The 21,448-nt window shown below is 43.3% G+C and overlaps 1 protein-coding gene across 1 annotated transcript in view; it reads right to left on the bottom strand.

The window, feature by feature from the left end:
• Positions 1-19,176: 19,176 nt before the first annotated feature.
• Positions 19,177-21,448, bottom strand: part of Lrrc1 (leucine rich repeat containing 1) — a 127,078-nt gene continuing 124,806 nt past the window's right edge. Inside the window, exon 14 of the mRNA XM_004868824.3 lies at positions 19,177-20,668. Coding sequence (XP_004868881.1) covers positions 20,510-20,668 — 159 coding nt within the window. The 3' untranslated portion in view covers positions 19,177-20,509. The remainder of the gene's footprint in view (positions 20,669-21,448) is intronic.

Raw genomic sequence — 21,448 nt, 5'->3', positions numbered from 1 at the left:
CTGGAAAATAGATTCAGAAAGGTTTGAAGAAGGCGAAGCCGCTGTGCCACACGAACATGGTGAGGATTCCTTCAGTGCGGGGGTGCTGTCAACGAGAGCGGCCTCCTCCAGCTTCTCGGCCTGGGTGAGGGTTATGTGAGTTTTTACCTTATACTAGTTCTTTACGCTGGGCAATTTTTATGTCTGCATTTGAGGTTTACAACTGGTATTTATAATAGATACTAGAAGATTTTGTTTATAATTATAACTTTATGGAAATATTAAAAAGACTCAAATAAGTGGAAAAAAACAAGAAAATGATTCAATTTTGTGAAGACATCAATTTCATCTAAATTAGCATCCAGATTCAGTGTGATAGAAACCTAAGCCCAAATGTGGTTTTGTGCAACAAGACCAGTTGGTTTTGTAATTTATATGAAAAGAGAGATTAGTGTTTAAGTCAGGGTCCAAACAGAAAAGCAGAGCAGAATAGTTAGGTATGGAGATAAAGCAAAACCCAGACGGAAGAAGAGATTTATTGCAAAGACCCAGCGCTCAATTGCAGAGTCTGGTTAAGCACATGTCACACTCACACCAGAGGTCAGGAGCAGTGTGAATCCTAGGGGCAGGCCACAGTGTGGTCCACAGCTGGACTGTCTACCTTCTCCTGCCAAAACAGTCCCCAGCATTTGAGGACTTCTGGCAGATTCAAGCAGGCCCACCTAGATAATCTAAGATAATCTTTTTCTGAAAATCCAACTGATGAGGAGCTTTAATTACACATGCAGAATCCAAAGTGCTTGACCTGTGGGTCTGAGTCTGCATGGACTGTGCTTGCACGACTGGGCCTGAAGCCCAGACAGGTCGGCAGATCAAAACATCACACACAGACAGGAGGTGTCTGTGGAAACAGGAAGGCTTCAGCAGACACCAAGCCTGGGATGACGCTGCAGTAGTCAGGATCCTGGGGTGGCCCTGGAACAGAACAGACAGCAATTAACAGTGGATTCTGAAAATGACCAAGGTGGCACTGCAGATCAGTGAGAAAAATCACAACTTAGTCAGCAATTGGATCCCGGAGAACTAGGAATCCAGATAGAAATTAATGAGTTAGGCTCCTAACTCATGCTACACACGCGCGCGCGCACACACACACACACACACATAATATGTTAGGAATTAAAATATTAAGGGTAAAACTTTTAAACATTTGGAGGAGATCCTAGGAGAATCTACTTAGTGTAGGGAAGGATTTCTTAACACAAAACATGAAAGAAAGCATTGATTGATACATCTGACTACCTTATATTGTTAAAAACTTTTTTGCATCTTACCCAACAAAGACACTATTAAAGGAGGAAACAACACATCACAAACTGGGAGACACTTGTAATATACCTGAAAAAATAGAAATGTCTATGATAAAATAAAGGTACATAAACTCAATGGAAAAGTCAAAAGACAAGCACAGGAATTTCACAAAAGAACATCTATTGTACTAATTTCTGAAAAGATACCAACTACCCAATCTTACTAGGTCAGAATCTTTTATTATATATATAAATATATATATGTATTATTTGACACCCACAAAATTGGAAAAATGTAAATTTTGCACTTATAGTAACCGAGGATATACAGTAACAGAAATAGTTACACACTGCTAGCATGATTATATTTTCGAACAGCTATTTGGGAGAATACCTTGGTGTTCCTGCATTGGTCATGCACATACTTTCCATGCAGCCTCCTATTCCAAGGATAGGAAACAAGGAGAAGCTTGAGAGATGACAGCAGAAGCCACTTCAGGAACAATCACAGCAGCCTTACTCATAACAGACAGGGGGTATCTTAATGTCAGGCAGGAATAGAACAAGTGTATCAATACTGATATCTTGATACAATGGGATATCACACAGTGCTAATCAGGAAGGCTAGGTACACATAACTGCATGGACAAATCTCAAAAATATGAGAGAGAGAGAAAATGAAAAAGAAGACAGTATAAAAACCAGCAGAAGCAAAAACTTTCTGAGTAGTGATATATGCATGTGGGGTAAAACTGAACAGAGAGGCAGGGACTCACAGCATCCCATAGAGAGCCCTCTGCACATGGGCACAGAAGGGCATGACCAGGAGGGCAGAGGGGAATGACCAAGCACTGGTGACAATTTTCTTCCCCGGGCTGCATGGCATGTATGGGATGTTCACCTTGTTCCTATCATGCTTTTTACTATATATTTGTACAAGGCAAAGATGTGATGTTTAACCTTCTGTGCCAGACTTATTTCACATAACATTATGGCCTTGTGATCCAACTATTTTCCTACAAATGGCTCACATTTATCCTTCTTTATGGTCGAATAGTACTCTATTTTCTTTAGCCATTCATCTGTCGATGGGCATCTAAGTTGTTTCCATAATTTAGCTATTTAAAACTAAGCTGCATGTATCACTGTAATATATGACTTTAACTCTTTCAGGAAGACACTTGTAAGAGGGGTAGCTAGAATTTCTAGTTTTAGTTGTTTGAGGAATCTCCATACTGACTTCCATAGTGGTTGTATTAGTTTCACTCCCACCAGCAATGCAGAAGGGTTCCTTTTCCCCAGATCCTAGCCAGCATTCATTGTTTACTGAGTCCTTGATGATGGCCATTCTTTCTGAAGTATGGAGTATGGATTTGTTTTGACTTGCATTTCTCTAATAGGCAAAGATGCTGAACACTTTTTCTTGTACTTAATCAGCCATTTGTACATTTTCTTTTAATTAGTGTATTCACATCAATTGCTCATTTTTTTTAATGCTTTCAGTCTTGTTTTGGGAAGGTTAATTTTTTTAGTTCCTTTTATATTCTAGTTATTAGTCCTTTGAGTATTTTAAGGGTTTTAAATATACAAATAAGACAACTTTTGTGCATTACATATTTAATGATATAAATGCATTATGTACATGTACAAACTGTTCAAGAGGATTGTAATCATTATGTACTGAACACATGTACTAATAAAAATAAGAACAAATCCAGAATTGGGGGTGTGTCTTGGGAAGGATGCTTCAGAGAAGCGGCTTCCTGCTGCTCTGCCCCAGCACAGGGAGGGCGGAGCCACTGGAGGTACAAATGAGTGACGTCTCACAAAGTTGTTCCTTTCAGTGCCCCTTCTATGAAGCCTCCCCTCTAAAAGCACAACCTCTCTCCTCAAAGCCAAGGTGCTCCTGTTTCTAATTCCACAGCCACAGGGGTACTTGTTCCACACACACCTTCTTGTCAAAGGCCATTCTGCAATGATTTGTGGCAAAGCAGGTGATGCCACAGCCACTGACATCACTGTCACCCCCACAGCTGTGGGCCAGCAACCTCAGCTGGGATACCCCCGACTGCCAGGTTGCTTCCACCTGGCTCCCTTTAGCAGCTCAACTCAAGCTGACACTAATGATCTACTTGTTCTGGCATTTGGGCTTAACAGGGGTTTCAAATCAGGATACTTCACTGGGGAGAACATGAACTCTGTGCCCAAATGAATTAGGGGCTCCGTGTTCCCAGGAGCAAGTGTGTGTTCCACAGGACTCTCACAGACAGGACAGATCCCCCATCCACAGAGATGTGCCGGGGGCCAGGGGAGTAACGGCCGCTCTTGACCCTGAGTGGGAAAGACACTCCATGGAATATATTAAAGTATGTGCTAACACAGTGAAACAGAAAAGAAATGACATTTTTAATTTCCTTATGTTGTATTTTTTCAGTTTTAACCAAATAACACCTTCATTCCCAGCACAACCTGTTTCCAAAGTACATGATTTTGCTTTCCAACTTACTTTTTCCTTTAATTTTGGCAAAACCACTGGGAATAATAAACATGTTGCTGTTTTCACAAGTTAAAAATATAGGTGAAAAAATTTTAGTTGATTTATTGAGCAAGCCTGATGTGGCAAAATGTAATCTTAAAGCAATGTTATGTCTTTGTCCTCTGCTTCCCCAGACCCCCTGTGATTTGTGTGGTCACTCATAGGTAATGCCACCTCCTCAGTGCAGAGAAAGGACACTCCAGGCCCTGTCAGAGTCCAGGGAGCCAGGATGCACAGCAGTGCCCACTCCACCAGTGTCAGGGACTTCTGTCTGCAAGCTTGCTTGCCTGGTGATGAATGTCCCTCCCCTGCTGAAGAGAAAGGAGGTGGTTGGGGGTGAAGGGAAGCCACCCTGGCTGGCACAGCTGGAAGTTGGCTTTGTGTAAGACCCTCTTTCACTGGCATGCTCCTGTCCTGTGTGACATTCCCCTCACCAACATGGACTTGCCCCTGCTCTTCTGCCCAGGGATTTGGAGCTCTACCCTGGCCTGTTGCTCAGGGTCCCAGGAATCAAGTCCCAGCCTCAGCTTCTCTCTGCCCAGCTGTATCAGCCCCTGCAGGTGGCCCTGGGACAGGACTTGAGGTCACCTGTGCTGTCCCTTTCACATCACCTGGGTGTCATCCTGGAGAGGACTGCACAAATCCCGGGAGGTACAGTCCAGTCTGGGCAGCTCTCCCATAGGCCAGTGAGGGATACAGCCAGGGTCTGCAGAGTGACAGCCTTGTGTCCACACTGGCCCTGCACTGCAGAGGCACAAACCTAGCTCTTGGTGGTCTGCTGATGCCCTTCTTGGAGGGAGGGCCTGGTGATGAGGGTGAGCACCCCTCATCCTCCACTGTGGTGGGGTGACAGGTGACACAGGACACACTGCAGTTCTCTCTGCACATCCCGCAATCTCCCAACATGTCCCACTGCATTTGAGGACAACACTCAGAAATCCACAAAAGAGGATGGTTTCACTCACAAATTGCCCTATAAGGATCTCAGGCACTAGTTGTATTTAACATCCAGTTCCACAGGTGAAAAGTAGGGTATCTAGGTCTTTGTTTGTGCTGGGCAACTGGATAAACAAATGTCAGAAAAGAGAAGAGTTTTTCCCCGAGCCGAAGATGGAGAAGGTCTGGGCAATGGTATTTCAAAGAAGAGCACTGCAGATGATTCATCATCATCTAGGAGAGTTTTAATAGTAGATATGGAGTAGAAGAGATTAGTTAAGAGTGAAATTTCCCAAGTGGGATATGAAGATGAACAGAGAAAAAATAAATAAACCTTGTGCTACATATACTGTCTATGGTCTTTTTATCATACCTAAATGGTCTAGTCTGGTGATTTTATAAATATTACATGTTTCCTAGGCAGAAATAAAGTAGTAACAGAAGAAGAGTTCTTCACTTATTCAACCACGTAGAGGTTGCTCTATGTGCAATCCTGGAAAAATGGAAACCAAGAAAACAGTCCCTGCTTACATGCCATTCACTTCTTAGAAGGCAGGTGTTATAGTTTGTAACTAAAATGACCCCAAGGACCACCTGATGGGCTTTGGGGAGGTGAACCTCACCAGTAGATTAGGTGATGGGCTATCAGGAGGGATTTGGGGTGAGGGTGTGCCTTTGGGAGCGTATCTTGTCCCTGGCCCTTTCCTCTCTGGCTCTTCTCCACTTCTGCTTTCTCACTACCATGAGGTAAGCAGTTTTCTTCTACCAGGTCCTTCCGCCATGTTGTTTCTGCCTTGGAGCCAGAAAACAAGAGCCAAAATTAACCTTTCCTCCACTCTGCTGTTTATGTCAGGTATTTTGTCACAGCGATGGAAAGCTAATCAATACATGGGAGAACGTAGCAGGGCTTGTCAGAGAGGGGGACTGTGGAAACACCCATGAAAGATGAATGAGGTCCATCAGGTCACTCCAGCCAGAAGGAGCTACGTGAATAAAACCTCTCAGCAAGCTACCAGTGCCTGGGGCAGAAGCTGCAGAGGCAGGGAGGGTGAGATGGCACCACAGCATGTGGAATGAGTGAACGCAGCATTCTAGGGAAGAAGAAAATGAGACAGACACACGTTTTGACAAAGACCCATCGGGGAGGCAGGTTAGAGAGTGATACTTGGTACTGTGAAACTGGAAGGGGCAGGAATGCCGAGTGTCGACTGCTGCCAGCTTGGGCAGCATCACAGCCAGGTCAAGAGCTGTGCCAGGTGGAAAGCTGCTCAGGGCGCTAACCCATGAAGAAGGCTGTAATAATCAGGATGCAGGCTGTGACAAGAAAACCCTAAATATAATGACTGCAATAATTTAGACGTTTTCATCTGTGGCACAGTACCCAAAATATGTATGGATTGCAGCGGGGGGCCAATTCTAGACTGTTGCTTGTTTCATGAATAAAGCTTTACAGACACCCAGGCATGCCCATTCATTTCCCTGTTGTCAATACCAGGAGTCTCCAGCCTTTCTGGTACCAGGGACTGGTTTCATGGAAGACAACTTTTCTTTGGGGGAGGGAGGAATTATTTTTAGGTTCATTTTTAATTAGTAACTTTGCAATATAGAATTACACTCCCAACACTAGCATCACCACCTCAGCTCCACCTCAGATCAGCAGGCATCAGATTATCACAAAGAGCCACAACCTAGATCCCTCACACATGCAGTTTACAGCAGGGCTCGAGCTCCTGTGAGAATCTAGCACCACAGCTGATCTGACAGGAGATGGAGCTTGGGGGTGACCTGCACACTGGGGAGCAGCTGCAAATGAAGCTTCACTGGCTCACCTGCCACTCACCTCTTGTGCTGCAGCCCAGCTCCAGACAGGCCACAAGAAGTACCACTCCTGGGGCTTGGGGACCCCTGATCTACACCTGTGTCTTACTTTTCTTGTTGCTGAGACAAAATATGCGACACCCAAAGTTAATGGAGGAAAGGTTCATTTAGCTCCCAGATTGAAGAGGTTTCTGTTCATTAGCAGCTGGCTCCAACACAGGGTGGCAGTGAAGAGGAAAATCAGTTCATGATGGGCAGAAAGCAGCAAAGCAACCAGGTATGACTAGAGTTCTTTTTATCCCTTACATCTTATCCAGGCTACTTAGGGCAGTAGCACTCATGTCCTTTATCCCAGTCCCCTTGATCCTAGCATTGTGATCCAGCCACCTCTGACCACATGAGGCTTTGGGGGACGTTTACACACAAGCCAGAACAACCTACTTCCCATCTACAAGGGCAGAACCGAGTAACTGCAACAGAGACCTTATGGCCAGAAAAGACTAAAACATTTGCAGTCTGACCCAAATTATTTAACCAACATTGGGTCTAGGGCAAATAGATGCCATCTTCAGGGAATCCAGGGGCCCAGCTTGGAAGGACACCATCACTGTCACCAGGGACCTTCCATGTCAGCTCCAGCGAGGTTACTCCAATGGCCACCATTTTCCATTCAGGGGAAAATGCAGAAGAGAATATCAGACTGGTCCCAGGCTCTCCATCACCAGACACCACCTTGCTCCAGAGGAGCCTGGGGAATGTGGTCTCTGGCCACTTGGCTGTGGCTCCAGCTGAAATTCAGCACTAGCACGTACACATAAATATTCACACATCTTCCAATCATTGCCACCCTAAGGTGAAGTTGAATTTTTCTGGAGTGGATCTGCATCTTTTTCTTGCAATAATCTAGCAGTATTCTCAACATGAAACAACTTTAATTCTCCACTTGAAATCTTTTAAAACCACAATTCAATGTGAATAACAGCTCTCCATTCAAGCTCTCAAAGGAAACTGCTTTTTCCTCTCTTCACCAGTGTGACATGTTCCCTTCCTGAACCACACCTTATGCCCTGCTTTTTAGTACATAAATGTTTATTTTGTGTGCACTGAGGTCCAGCCCTTTGGTGCCTTACTTTTGTTTGTACGTTTTTTCATAGATTCCTCATTCTTGGGTGCTTTTTCTTCTTTGGTATTAAATTGTGGTGCATCTTGCGGTCATGGTGTCGCAGGTTTCATGAAATATAGTGAAAGAAAAGAATACTCAGTGATGTTGAACATTTTTTCATATGTTTATTTGCTATTTCTATTTCTTTGTCTGAGAAATGTCTGTTCATTTCAGATGCTCATTTTTGGACTGGGTCTTTAAATTGAAGAAATACTGAGATTTACCTCAAGCCAGAAAGAATGGCTGCTATTGTGAAATCAACCAATAACAAATGCTCTTGCCTTTTCTTGATCGACTGCATCCTCTTCTTCTACAGTGGACCTACAACTATTTATTTAAGTCAAAAGATGAGCACAGTAAAACACAAAGAAACAAAGCAATGAAATAATGTGAAGAATTAAAAATAAAACAAAAAAGCCAGACTTTAAAACAAAGATTTATAAACCTCAAAACTCACATATGTCAAGTTTAATTTTTCAAATAAAGTAAATAAAAAATAAGAAGATATTTCACAAACAGCAATCCACAGACACGGTCAGTTCAGAGCCTCATTAGGGTGAGAATGGTGGTAGAAAGTGGTTGTAATCTTCCTGGCTATAAAACTCTGCTAACAGAGTTAGAAAACCATTTCCTGCTGCCTTTACTCCTCCTGAAGAGGAAATTCTCTCCTCATTTACACTGTCCACTGTCGGCCTTCTTCACAATCCTGTCATGACTTCTGTCCCAGATTTCGCTTGGGAGATCATGCCGGCATGAGCACCATCCCGCAGGGAACGCTGTACAACACAGTGCTCCAGCACCTAAGGAGGTCCTCATCTGTTCAGCAGGCACAGAGGTTAGCATAACCCCTGTGGAAACAAACACCGTGGCTCACCAGACTGCTGAGGAGAGCAGCTCTTTCTGCTCACAAGGTAACTTCCGCCACTCAAAAAACAGCACAGCAGCCTTTTTGGTGGGGAGGAAGCTAAGGGATGAGCCCAACTATTTCAGTTTTTGTGTGTATAAAGTGAACCTTAATCTTCTATAACTTTGTTTGACATGTACATACGTAACCATAAAGTAGGCGTGGTGGTACACACCCAGCATTCAGGAGGCTGACGAAAGAGGATCGCAAGTTAGAGGCCAGCTTGAGCTACAAAGTGAGTCCCTGTCTCAGAAAAACAAAAATAAATTGACTTAATTAAAAAATAAAATGCAACCATATATATTTGAAAAACACCAAAGGAGTCATGCTTTTTACGAGTTTCTAGTAAGATGAAAGCGATTCTAAGCACAATGCTGAATACACATTATAGTCTTTAAATGCTGAAAAACTGTGAATGTGGGAAATCAAGGAAATGATTTTGTAAAATTTATTTTTTAAATAATGTCTGGAAAAAGGGAAATAACCATACCTTTCCAGCCTTTTAAATAACTAGAGCTATTAATAACAAAATATATCATCAACGGTTCAATCCTGCACAGGCAAAGGCTTCTCCTGAATTGGAACTAGACCATATAACAACCATAAAGGGGTGGGGGGAGCATACCAACTATGCACTTCAGCCTCCTAAGACAACCTAGGAATCAGGTTACAGTTTAATAAATCTATGGTGCCTAATCTCTTCTAATGATATAAAATAAATACAAATAAAAAGTGTGTTTAAACAATTGAATCTTGGAAGATAAATTATTTAAAATTTAATAAGCGCTCAGCACATCTTGAGATCCATTTAAGATCACAGAGCAGACTAATGCATCCACCACAGATGCTGCAATGACATCCCAGTACCCCCTAAAGAGCCAAGGCCCTGATACCCTGGCTATGGAGCAAGCCAGCTGCTTCCTAGCCACTGAGTCCCTCCCCAGGAACTACCCTTCACAGAAGGATGTTGCCTGCCCAAGTGCAGACTCCATCAGCAGCAGCACATTTTTGATGACCCTCAGGGTCTGACCCAACCTTCTGTTGAAACTGCATCCCAGTGCAGCCTTTCCCCTGCCCAGTCCTGCTCTCTCACTCCTACAGGTGCTGCCCTGGGCACTTCCCAGCTAGCAATGGGAACTGTACTAGCAATGCTACCTCAGAGTCAATCTCTAGGGCTCAGCTCGCAATCACTAAGCCAAAATCCAAAGTAAATCAGTTATACATGTACTCAGTTTTTAACAGTAATCAGAAAACTACTTTCCTATTGGCCATTCTAAGATTGTAAAGAAAATGTTTCTGACAGTGAAAGTCAAGTAATAAGCAGCTACGGGATTTAGAAATAATGCCTATAAACTTGTTCAACTCCCAGAAGAAAGGCTGTGTTGGGGATCTAGAAAAGTTAACAGTAAGTTTATCCCAGCCATCATGTTGGAATATCCCCAATTCTTAGGCTGACTCTATGCTGCCTGAAATGCATCATCCCAAGCAGCAGCATGCAGAGGTCTCCAGCGATTAAGCTGATGTGAGGCATAAACCTGGTCCAAATAGATTGTCCAGTGGCAGAGAAAAGCAATCTCTACAGAAAGTGCTCCAGTTTTAGCGGGCTTTTCCTTTAAATATTTAATAGGGCAGAGCAAGCACACGTGATTCTTATTCCATAATATTATTATATTATCTTTCTGCCCAAAGGGCAATTGGCATCATGATTCTGTATTTCCATTTCAAAGGTTCATTTTCCTAAGCAGGCCATAATAGCCAAGCATCCTTCCTCCTCTTGTGTTATCACCATGTCCTAGGTACAAACCCAGCTTCCCTCTCAACATCCTGTGTTCCTCACTGCATCAACAGGAACATCTCACTTTTCCTTTCCTGCCTCTCACTTTTGCATGAGCAAATGAGGCTCCTCCAATACAACTTCCTCCCATCTGAATCAGACCATAGATGCCACTTGGCAAGAAGCTGGCTAGAGGGTCCACTTCCCATTATCACCTTTATTCAATCTGGAGTCGCCCTCCCTCTCTCCTCACTGCCCCAGCTGCTGACCAGAAGTGGGTTCCTAGGCTGGAACACTTACACTTCTGCATCCCTCTCTGTCTCTGCAGTATCCCCAACCCCAGTTTTATCTGATCTGAAGAGTTTTGCAAACTGGGGTTGGTGCTGAGGCCACCCCTGGAAGTAGCCACTGGAAGAGCTAAACAGACTTGGTTTCAAGCCCAAGAGCCGCAGCTGTGGAGAAATCAATTATTCTATTGATGCCTCAATTTCCTAACCACTCAAATGTGGATAATGCTTCTGAGCTCACAGTGTTGAGGGAATAAAACTGAACTGTACTAATGTATACATGGGAGCCTACTTAACATATGACACTGGGCACAATCCTGCAAAGGAGAGCTAGTATTTCTTGACAGATTGATGGTAAAGCCACTCGATTCCCTTTGATGTGAGATGGATTAAAGAGTCACGTCTAATAAACAGAGTATGGGAAGAAAATGCATCATAATTTTGCAGAAGACACACCTGGTTCTGTGTGAGATCCTTACAGAATGGCTTGCTTTTGGTTTTGCCCTTGGATCTGTTGGGACCAACCTCAGGCCCCTGAGTTCCAACTTGATGACCGCTCTGGCCTGCCCAGGCCAGTCTGGGAATGGAACCTGGGGCCAACATCATTTTCCCTGCAGGGGCAGAATGTGGATGGATAGAGAGAAATTTCAGAGTCTGCAGCGTGAAGATGGTAAAGGGATCTCTGAGGAAGATGCATACAGGGGAACCGAGGGCTGAAAGCAGGCACTGGGCCAGAACCAGGGAAGATGGTAAGACACTGTGAGGAGAAGCTGAGGAAGGAGAGTCATGGAAAACAAAGGTCTAAAGAGTCATGGAAAACAAAGGTCTAATGGTTCAAGCTGAAAAACTTGACCCATTAATGACAGGAAATCAATGCTCCTAGTTGGGATCAGTACTGAAAAAGAATGGAACTGGAAATACTGGAGTTTTTTACCTACAGTTAAGGATATGTACTGCATTGGGAAACTCGTTTCAGCTGTATATATGTATGAAGTGTGGTTGAAAAATATGGTGAATGTTTAAATTAAAGTTTCTTATTACACTAAAAGACACATTGCCATTAATCTCCCTTGCTTCAGATACACTTATCCCCTCATTCTTGCCACTTTCTGAGGCAGTTCTGGAAGTCCTCTTTCATGTCTTTACACTATCACAGCTGGCTCCATGTGCTGAATTGATTCAAAATATTTACTTTTCATGGTCATTTTGACTTTGAGGAAGAGCCAGAAGTCACAGAATGCGAGATCTGGTGAAGAAAGTGGATGAAGACACACTGCAATATTTTTATTTGACAGAAATTATTATGAACATTTTGAATTGATTCAGGACATCAAGGTGGCCATGACAGCACAACTAACGACACTCAGGAAAGAAGACTTCCAGAACTGCTTCAGAAAATGACAAGAATGATGGGATGAGTGTGTTTGAAGCAAGGGGGCATGTTCTGAGGGGCAACACGTCTTTCACTGTAATAAATTTCTTCATTTAATCATTCACTGTATTTTATATACACACCTGGTATATGTTTCATGGTTGCTATGTAAAAGGTTCCTTCCTTACCTTTGTTACTGGTGAGCAAAAATGTTAGAAAAGCACTGAGGTGGGAAACTTGAGGAAAGGGTACTGTTCACAGAGTCCAAGCAGCAGACAGGCCTAACAGCATGAGAGCTGAATCTGTGCATGTGAGATGTGGCCACAGGTATGTCTGCGGACCTGGCCAGAGCATCTTCATGGACTGGAGTACTAGAAGCAGAGTCCCTACAGAGGTGAGTGGGAATTCAGAAGGGAGGTGAATAAGAACAGATCCATTTCGAAGGACCTTGGCAAAGAAGGAAGAGGGCAATAGCTGCTGAGGGACATAAGAACAAGAATTCTTTCCCATTTGTTGCTTTCTCAAGTGAGAAGTCAAGGGTGCTTATGGAAGCAGCTGAAGATGTGAGGCAAAGCAGACAGTTCATTGAGCAAGGTTGAGAAAGGATCAGGGAATGACTACAAGGGCTAGTTGTGATAAAGGATGAGATCTAGGGAAAGGAGAGAGTCCAGAACAAGCAGGCATGGCTGCATGGTGTAGGGAGTAGACACTGGTGATCCACATGGGAAAGCGTGAATTCCCTCCATAGGATGAGGCTGACATTCTGAGAACCCAAATGGGCTGCTGTAACTATTTTTAAAATACTGCATCTCTTCCTATGGATGCTAAATAGCTTCAACTGTATTCACACACCCTTCAAATCATGCAGTGACATTCCTTAGCTGGTCTTATAAGGGTAATGGGACTGAATAGGGGCACCAAGGGCATGCTCCAGCTCCTGTGCACTCGGACAGTAGGGCAGCCACAGGAATGACTCAGAGCATCCCTGTGGCAGCACAGGCCATGCTGGTGGTGAAGACCAAGGTGCAAGCTCTCCAAGGTCAGCCCACTTGGAGAGCCAAGGTGCACAGACCTGTGAGGGGCACGCAGCACACCCCGCACCCTCTAAAGGCAAAAAGTAGCAGGTGGCAACTTTTACCTCTAAAGGGCCAGATAATTAAGTATTTTAGATTTTCAGAGCCTTTTAGTCTCTGTAAAGTAGAAAATGGGCATGATTATGTTCAAACAAAACATTACTTATAAAAACAAGCATTGGACCACAGTTTAAAGACCCCTGAACTTTAATATTTTAATAAGAATATAAGGAAAAAGTTTGTTCTAAGATGTTCTAGAAGCAAATCAAGGAAGAGGGAAAACATCATTTAGATAGAAACCACTTCATCAAACAAGTACTAAAAATGCATAAATAAACTGGAAGTAATGGTATGTTGAATGATTATCACTACTACTCAGATCTGTAGGACAGTACTTTTATGATATATATATAAAACTTTACCTTAGACAATAAAAAGTGCTATCTTTACATTGTATGCATCCATGTATATATAAATAGTCCATACCAAGTCCCTATTTTGAAGGATGAGGAGGGGGCTACTGAAGTTAGAGAAAGTAAAGAAAACTTGGAACAGCAGCATAGGGCGACTTTTGTGTTCCAAAGACACTGAGGGCTGTTGTGTGCCTGCAGAACTCAGTTGAGCTTTGGGACCCCGAGGCTGGGTATTTCCCAATCTGAGGTCCCATAGAGGGGAGATTTCTTCCACCCACCCAGGAGTAAGGGCAGAGTGTGGGTTTGCAGGTGCTTGGACTGAATGCCAGGCACAGACCACAAGCGAGTAAGACCTGGTTCTTGCTCAATGGCAATCCACAGTGCATGGGCTAATGAGCCATCAGGCAAGTCAGGAGTGTTAGTACATTCATCCTAACCTTATCTGGCCATCATACTTCCTGCTCTCCCCATGGGCAGTCACCCAAAGGTGTTAGCACTTCCTCTGCTCCCATTAGCTTGTGTGAGTGTATGCTAACAAAGGAGCCTGAGGTTCAGTACATGGCTAAAGAGACTAAAATGTTCCTTTGAGCTGGGAGTGGTTGCGCACACCTGTAATCCCAGCTGCTTTGGAGGCTGATGCAGGAAGAATCCAAGTTGGAGGCCAGCCTGGGCAATTTAGCAGTGGTTCTCTAAGCATGTTCCCCACAACTCCACCAATCAGGGACTCTGGGCCCAGGGCTAAGTAATCTGCTTTCACATGGTCACCAGGGGATTCTGACACATGCTCAAATTTGGGAACTACTGCACAATTCTGCCTTCAAGAGAAGGAGGGTACTAGCCAGGAGAGGTTGTACAAGCCATAATCCCAGCTAACTCTGGGAGACTGAAGCAGGAGGATCACAGGTCTGAACCCATCGAGGTTGGAACTACAGAAGATGCCAGGCTCCACAACGGTGAGCACTGTAGCTCAGCTGTGCTCAATGGCCCTGATCATGCCTGAAGGGTGGAGGCAGAGACTGGCATCTTGAGAGCTGATCTTTCTGGATCCCACCTTGTGCTAATTTTTTAAAGAGCAATGCAAACTACCACAGGCAGCTGTGGATAGAGGACTAGCCCCATCCCGAGCACCCTGTGTGGTCACTGATACTGCTTCTTACCACGTGGGTTTGCCTGTGTAAGATAGGAAGCTAGATGGTCTGCCCAGGGCCAGGTTACCACAAGTGACAAACCCTGGATTTCGCAGGGCTACTTCTACCTAGGACCCAGGACACCCAAAAAAGGGGAAGGGAGGGAGTTCACATCAAGAAGGCACCTCACCTCCTGGAGAGTCTGCTAAATTCACATATTTTGGGGTCCAGGTGAGAATGCTGATGATGAGGCCTTTAGGGGTGTGTCACACCGTCAGTGCCTGCACAGATGCATCTGCCATCCCTGTGACAAGGACAGCAGTGTGGGAGCATGACGACTCCCCAGCCATCTTCGGCAATGCTCCTTATCCTCACATGTTCCAAAACGACGAAAACCACAGGCAACCTCCACCTGACAGACCCTGCCCACGGCCTGCTGCTGAAACTTGCCAAACTCACACCGAAACTCACCCCACCCACTGCGCCCAGGGCCAAAGGCCAGGATGAGACTGCAGGAAGACACTCACTGCCTGGACAAGTATGATGTTTTGTTTTTCCAAGCCTTGCTCAGCAAGGTTTAAACAAACAAGCACTCACACTTCCAGCTGACGGAGGGCAGGGAGCAGGCACCAGGTGTGTGAAAAGGCCATGGGACACTCAGGGTGCAGACAGGAACCAATTTCCTGCAGGCCCGGGGTGAAGTGCTGTCCTGGGGAGTGCTTGCTTGGGCAACGTTCTTCTGCAAGCTGCTTTCTTAAGGGACTCAAGCATCGCTCTGACTTACCTTGGGAAAGGCCCACAGACTGTCTGCCTGCCTGCTATACTGGCTGCAGGGTCATAGGGTTGTATCTGGGAGAACCTAGTGTCCTGCCACGTGCAGCCTGTTCTACCACCGCAATCACACGAGTTTTCTATATTCTTCCTGCCTTCTGCTTCTTTAATTAAGAGAGTTCCTAAATAAGAGCAAGCAGTATTTGCCAAATCTTTGACAACAATGCTTTGTTAAAAGAAAGATTTTAAATAATAAATCATGAGTCACCTTTTTTATGCCCCCTAAACTGCATGAAAGATAGTCTGCAGCATCACAGATTTCCAAGTGTTCATTATCTGTCTTTTCTCCAAGGGCAGGCATTAAAGATAGCAAAGATTTTAAGAAGTCATTCCTGACTAATTAGCTCATTCTAGAGCTAAGTGACCATTTTTGGGACACTTTAAAGCTTTCTTAGAGAGCTGGGTACTAAGCTGTCACTCCAGTAAGTAATGAAAACACAGGGACATTTTTGTGGTCACCCACTCATCTCCCAGGTTTCTTATGATTTGGCACAAGGTCAAGAGCTAAAAGGTCAGAAGCATGTGCAGAGTACTCACCAGGGACAGCAGGACAGGCTGGGTGGGAAGGTGGAGGGCGGAGAGTCCCTGAACTTGCAGCCAGGGCTCGGCACAAGTGAAGGGCCAAGTCAAGGCACTCCATGCCAATCTCTTCATCTAGGCCTCAGGCACCTTGATAAAGCACAACAGAACCATCCTCAATATAACTCTCAGTGTAATTACAGGTACACAGAATTTTGGCTGCGGGTGGAAGGCAAAGCAAAATACAAGAGTCATTGGAACCTCAGATGCTAGCCAACAGAGGTGGGAATTTAAATTCCATTGTCATTTACTGTTTGGTCTTGGAATAATTACAACAACTTATGTAAATCTTTTCTCCCTTGCAAATTGAAAATGGCACCAATACCTACCCTGTGCCACTGTTCTGGAAAGTTGAGACTTTAGTTGAGACTTAGTTCAATGTGGGGCACCTATTAAGTGCTCAGTAAATGTTCGTGTACTAGCAGCTACTACCTTATCTACCCAGAGGCAGCTCATTGTTTAGAAGTTAAATGTTAATACCTCAAAAGAAATTTGAAGAATCAAACTTCTTGCCTGGTCAGAATCCCAGAATCCCTGGCTGAAGTCCACACCCGTCACAGTAACACAGTAACTGCCCACTCTCACACTGTGAATTACACAGTTGTGGCCAACCTGCAGGCATACAGATGCATCTCCAACCCTCCACACAGCATGCCAAAGTAACCACACCAGGTTCTTTGGGTTGCTTTCTCTTTCCTAGCAGCTGTCTGCTTTTAGAAGGAAGACACCCCACAAATATCGGAGTGTGCTCTGCACTCCCAGCGCAAGTTGCACTTACTTTTTCCAGCAGTTGTTCCTCTGCTTGTCCCCTAATCCATAAAAGCCGTGAGAAGTGACAAAGCAGAAAGTTACGATCTTATGACATGGCTAAGGGGGCACTGTGTGGAAAAGAAATCCTCTCTTCTCAATTAGATGTCTAACGGTTTCTTGGTAGAAACTAGTTTTATCTTTAGGATAGCTATTTATTAAGTCCAGTTGAAATAAGGTTTCAGAGTGACTGTTAAACGTACCATTAAGTAAGTACTGGACAAATTATAATTCTGTTCATCCATTATGTAACTCAGCGATCTATATGTAAAACTACAGTTGAGAAAGTTATCAAGTGGTTTTCTATCACAGCATGTGTTCTTGCTCCTCCTCATACCATATGCTAGGAACTGGCAGAGCTGTTACTACCAGGAGGATACTAATAACAGCAGCAAGACCTGTCACAGCGGCCCCTGAGACCTGTGTTTTATCCCTTCCATTTACTTAGTATTTATTTAGCATTCCATGAGGTATTCTGCTCCATTTTAGAGAGGAAGGACATGAGGCTCAGAGAGGTTAAATACTTTATCTGAATCCATGTGGCAAGTCTGGGATTCAAATTCACACCCATAAGCATTTGACTCAAAACTTTTAAACCCAAAGTGCTATTTTAAAAGGCACACCTGCACTTAAAAAAAAATTCATTATGCAGGCAACTTCTTACAAATGTGTTTTAAAGCATAATTTGTTCCCTTTTAAAAGGCTTAGTACAGTACTGATCTTGTGTTGATAACTGTTGAAAGGGGATGACAGGTACAAGAAGGTACATTACATGATTCTACATTTGTATGCTCTGATTTCCCATAATAAAAAGTTTCATTTTGTTTAATCGGCTCTTTGAGAAACTGGATGAGGTAAGCCAGCCACAACTCGGGAAGCTGAGATCTCAACTCTCAGAGGATGTCACCAAGCTGCTATCCTTGTTCACCTTCTCCTTAGCAGGTCTTGTGCAGGACCCCTTGTCGCACACACACCAGGGCAGGACTGGCTGCTACAGCACTCTCTGACACAAAGAATGTTCCCAGCCTCCACCCACCCATTAAGCCTGTCTTTTGGGTGTGGCAGAAGGGTTGCTGTGCCAGAGCAGCCAGCCAGCAAATTTTCAGGTAAGTTTTTAGATTAAAAGGGGTGGTAAGAAAAAATACTCCAAACTTTCAAGAAAAAAGGCAACATCCAGGCAATTGTTTTGGAATTTCTTATTGGTCCCTCTTTTCATCATCAATGACTATTTCACCTCCAATTTTTTTTTCAGCATGTTATCCTCTCAAGTACAGTTTCTTTGCTAGAAATAGAAAATAAAGGGGCTCTGAAAAAAAGCAGGTGAACAGGTCCTTCTGACCTGCTTTTCCTGCCCCTCCCCACAAGACAGGCAGGCAGGCTGGACACCATTCCCACACGCCCTCAAGGAAGGGCCAGCAGCCTCACAAGGGAGAGGCACGTTTTCACAGAATTAAGTGTTCCTTCTAGAAAAAGGCATGAGACTCAAGTTGGGACTGTTTTGTTGGTGTTAATCCATTATGCAGCTTAAGTAAGTTTGGTTCCACCTTCCTGAAATTAAACAGCATTATAGGGTCACCCAACATAAAGGATCAAAATGAAACAGACCAAGTGAAAATGAAATAAAGAAAACAGGCCAAAAGATTAGATACATCATATTTTCCGGAAGAATTTAAGCATGCACACACCATTCTGTGCACCTTTATCACTACAGCCATGAAAAACAGTGCTAAAAAGTGGGTTGTCAATGAAAAAAAAGCAAAAATCAATTTGTTCTTTAGTGTCAAAATCTCTTAAGTAGGACCTATTTGTTTTTCCATAATCAGCCTACGAGCCAAATCTTGAAAAGGAGACAGTCCTAATCCATCTCCATGTATTAGAGAGCAAAGCATGAAGCTGACTAGCCAAACCACTTAAGTGCTAGGTACTTCTGCACAATAAAGAAGTTTTAAAAATACATAAATATATGCATACACTCAACCTAAAATGGTAAGTGAATCCAGAGTAGATATACACAAGTAACAGCAGGTATTGTATGTGGACTCTAAGGAGTCCAGTGGGCCAGACTGCCACAATCCAGAATGAGCGCAGGGCTGGCAGCAGTGCTGGTCCCTCCTGGGTGAAGAACAGAACGGGGAGCACTGTCATGAACCAGGGCCTACTTGGAACTGAGGCGTCCTGACACTTAATGGAGGCGAGTGTGTAAACAGAGAGCTAAGATATCTGCTATCGTCTGAACACACAAAGTAATAATTATTAAAAAGCCATATGGCCAATGTCCGTGCTAAGTTTATTTCATGGAGAAAAACCCCCTCCCTTAAAAAAACCCACGATTCTCCCACAGTGACTGGCATTTTTCATTTCTCATTTATCACAGCATACAAAAATCAACAGAAACACACTAAAACATACCCTCATAACCCTTAAATTAGCAGATTTAAAATTAAGTCTTGAAGCGGTATTTTGTTATATTTTGATCCAAACTCTATTTACAAATTAAATTGCACTTATCAAGATAGCAACATTTCTATTATGGTAGTATAAGTTATTTTACTATACTGTGGTCTTATATCTGTATATAAAACTTTTAAAGCTGTATTCAGTAAGAATCACTTTGTTTTGCAGTACATAATTTATACACTGAATTTCTGAACCAGTTTTCTCTTTTTGTGCTTTTCGGCTCTATTTTATTGTACAAATGGCACATGCCTTTGGAGTGGACACAGTCTGACACTGCACTCTTTAAAAAATACAACTTATTCATGAAAAGGCAAAGTGTAAGAAATTATTAGCAGTCTAATCCTTTGGTTCATCATTCAGAACATCAACCAATATAATTTACACATCGTTGGTAATTCATCTTTTTGGTTAAAAACAAATCCACCAAGTAGATTGCTGATTAAAATCCAACACTGCTTAAAAAGTACCACATTCCCATTCTCCTATCACTGCTCAATGATGCCACTGTTCACAACTGGTTTGACAGGACACAGGACACAGTAAGGCACAAGTGGATGGTACAATTAGAAACAAATACTTTAGGACTGTTTTTTTTTCCTGCATAAATCCTAAAATATGTACCGTTTTCAAGATAAAATAACAAAAAAGAAATACACATTTTTGTTATGAAATACCTATACAAAAATTTAAAATTTACACCATCTGAGCTGCCAAAAAAGATTTAAAAAGTATCAATTTTTCCCTGTACACAAAACTACTTCTCATCATAAGTTCAAGAGAATTTGGGTTCAAAATGTCCCAGCCCTGTATGGAAGGGAAGAGGATAATCATTCTCCTTCCTGCTCTCTCTCACCCCAACATAAGACAAAAATGACAGTCAGATGTTTACAGTAGTGTATTCTACTTATTACCAACAACCAATATTAAAAAAAAACAAAACCAAAACACCAAGCCAGGAGACCACTGAAGCAGTGACTGGATCAGGAACAAGTAAGGCACTTGCTGGGACAGAGAGCAGCGTCCGGACCCAGACGGGAGGTGACGCAGGTGATGGTGAGGACAGAGGATGCTGAGGCTCCTGGGAGGCAGAGGAATGTCTGGACACCAGGGGAAGACACAGGAGGTAAGACCCGGTGGTGACGTTCTACACAGAAGTGGTCACTCGGTCAACAGCATGATTGACCTCATTTTTGTTCGAATCCAGTCCTTTAGCAGCATTCATATCATTCCGTAAATTCTCCACTGTCTTTTTCATGTTCTTCAGCTCCCCTGGGTGCGGAGTGGCTCGCCTTAGAAGCGTTCTCTGAAAATAAACAGTACACTGAGTGTTTTGCTTTCATTCCATTATTTTTTCAAAATACACAGCTTCAAGGAGTTAGCACTCCAAGCAAATCTTACAGTCTTAGCAAACACAAGTTAGTGTGGGTGGAAAAGCCTTCTTCAGAGCTGTGTGCATTTTTCCACTACTCATGGGTAGTTAATGGCAGGTAAAAGAGCTTCATATAACTTGTCTAGTCATAGTAGAAGCAAAAGGACACTTTTGAACTATGAGATTAGTATAAAATAAAGTTTCTATAAACAAAAAAATCTAAAAGTTAAGATGTAATTATGAGGTGTAGAAGAAAAAGACAGATGAATAAATAATTAAAAGTCCTGAATAAAGTCACTATAATGTTCTGTCCCCAAAGCAGTCTTGGTTTCCTTTAATCCTCAAGGCATAGGAAGTGAAAAGAAAGCTTGAGAGAGGGATTTCATTTCTTATTTTGGTGCTGTGCATGCTATTTATATGACCCACTGAAGAAAGGTCATATTCTTTTAATGAACCACAGTGCTGGAGGTTAAGTGACAAGGTGTGGAAAATATTTAAAACTTTCTGTCATTTAGTGTGTCACAACACGGGATTTACACCTCTAAAGTGATCTATGCTGGAACTTCAGGAGGAAGCACACTGGGCAGACGGAACACCAAATGAGCATTATTGAGGCCAGGAGTAACTGGGGAGATAACTGCTCTCTGGCAAGTTTCACAGTGGGCACTAAGGAGACGCTGAGGACGCAGTCACTTTGTCATCCCCAGTGCCCAC

Source organism: Heterocephalus glaber, unplaced genomic scaffold, assembly GCF_053883595.1.
Source record: "Heterocephalus glaber isolate CG9 unplaced genomic scaffold, H.glaber_assembly_v1.0 deba00001610, whole genome shotgun sequence".
NCBI classification, from domain to species: Eukaryota; Metazoa; Chordata; class Mammalia; order Rodentia; family Bathyergidae; genus Heterocephalus; species Heterocephalus glaber.
This window is presented reverse-complemented; position numbering and strand designations above follow the sequence as displayed.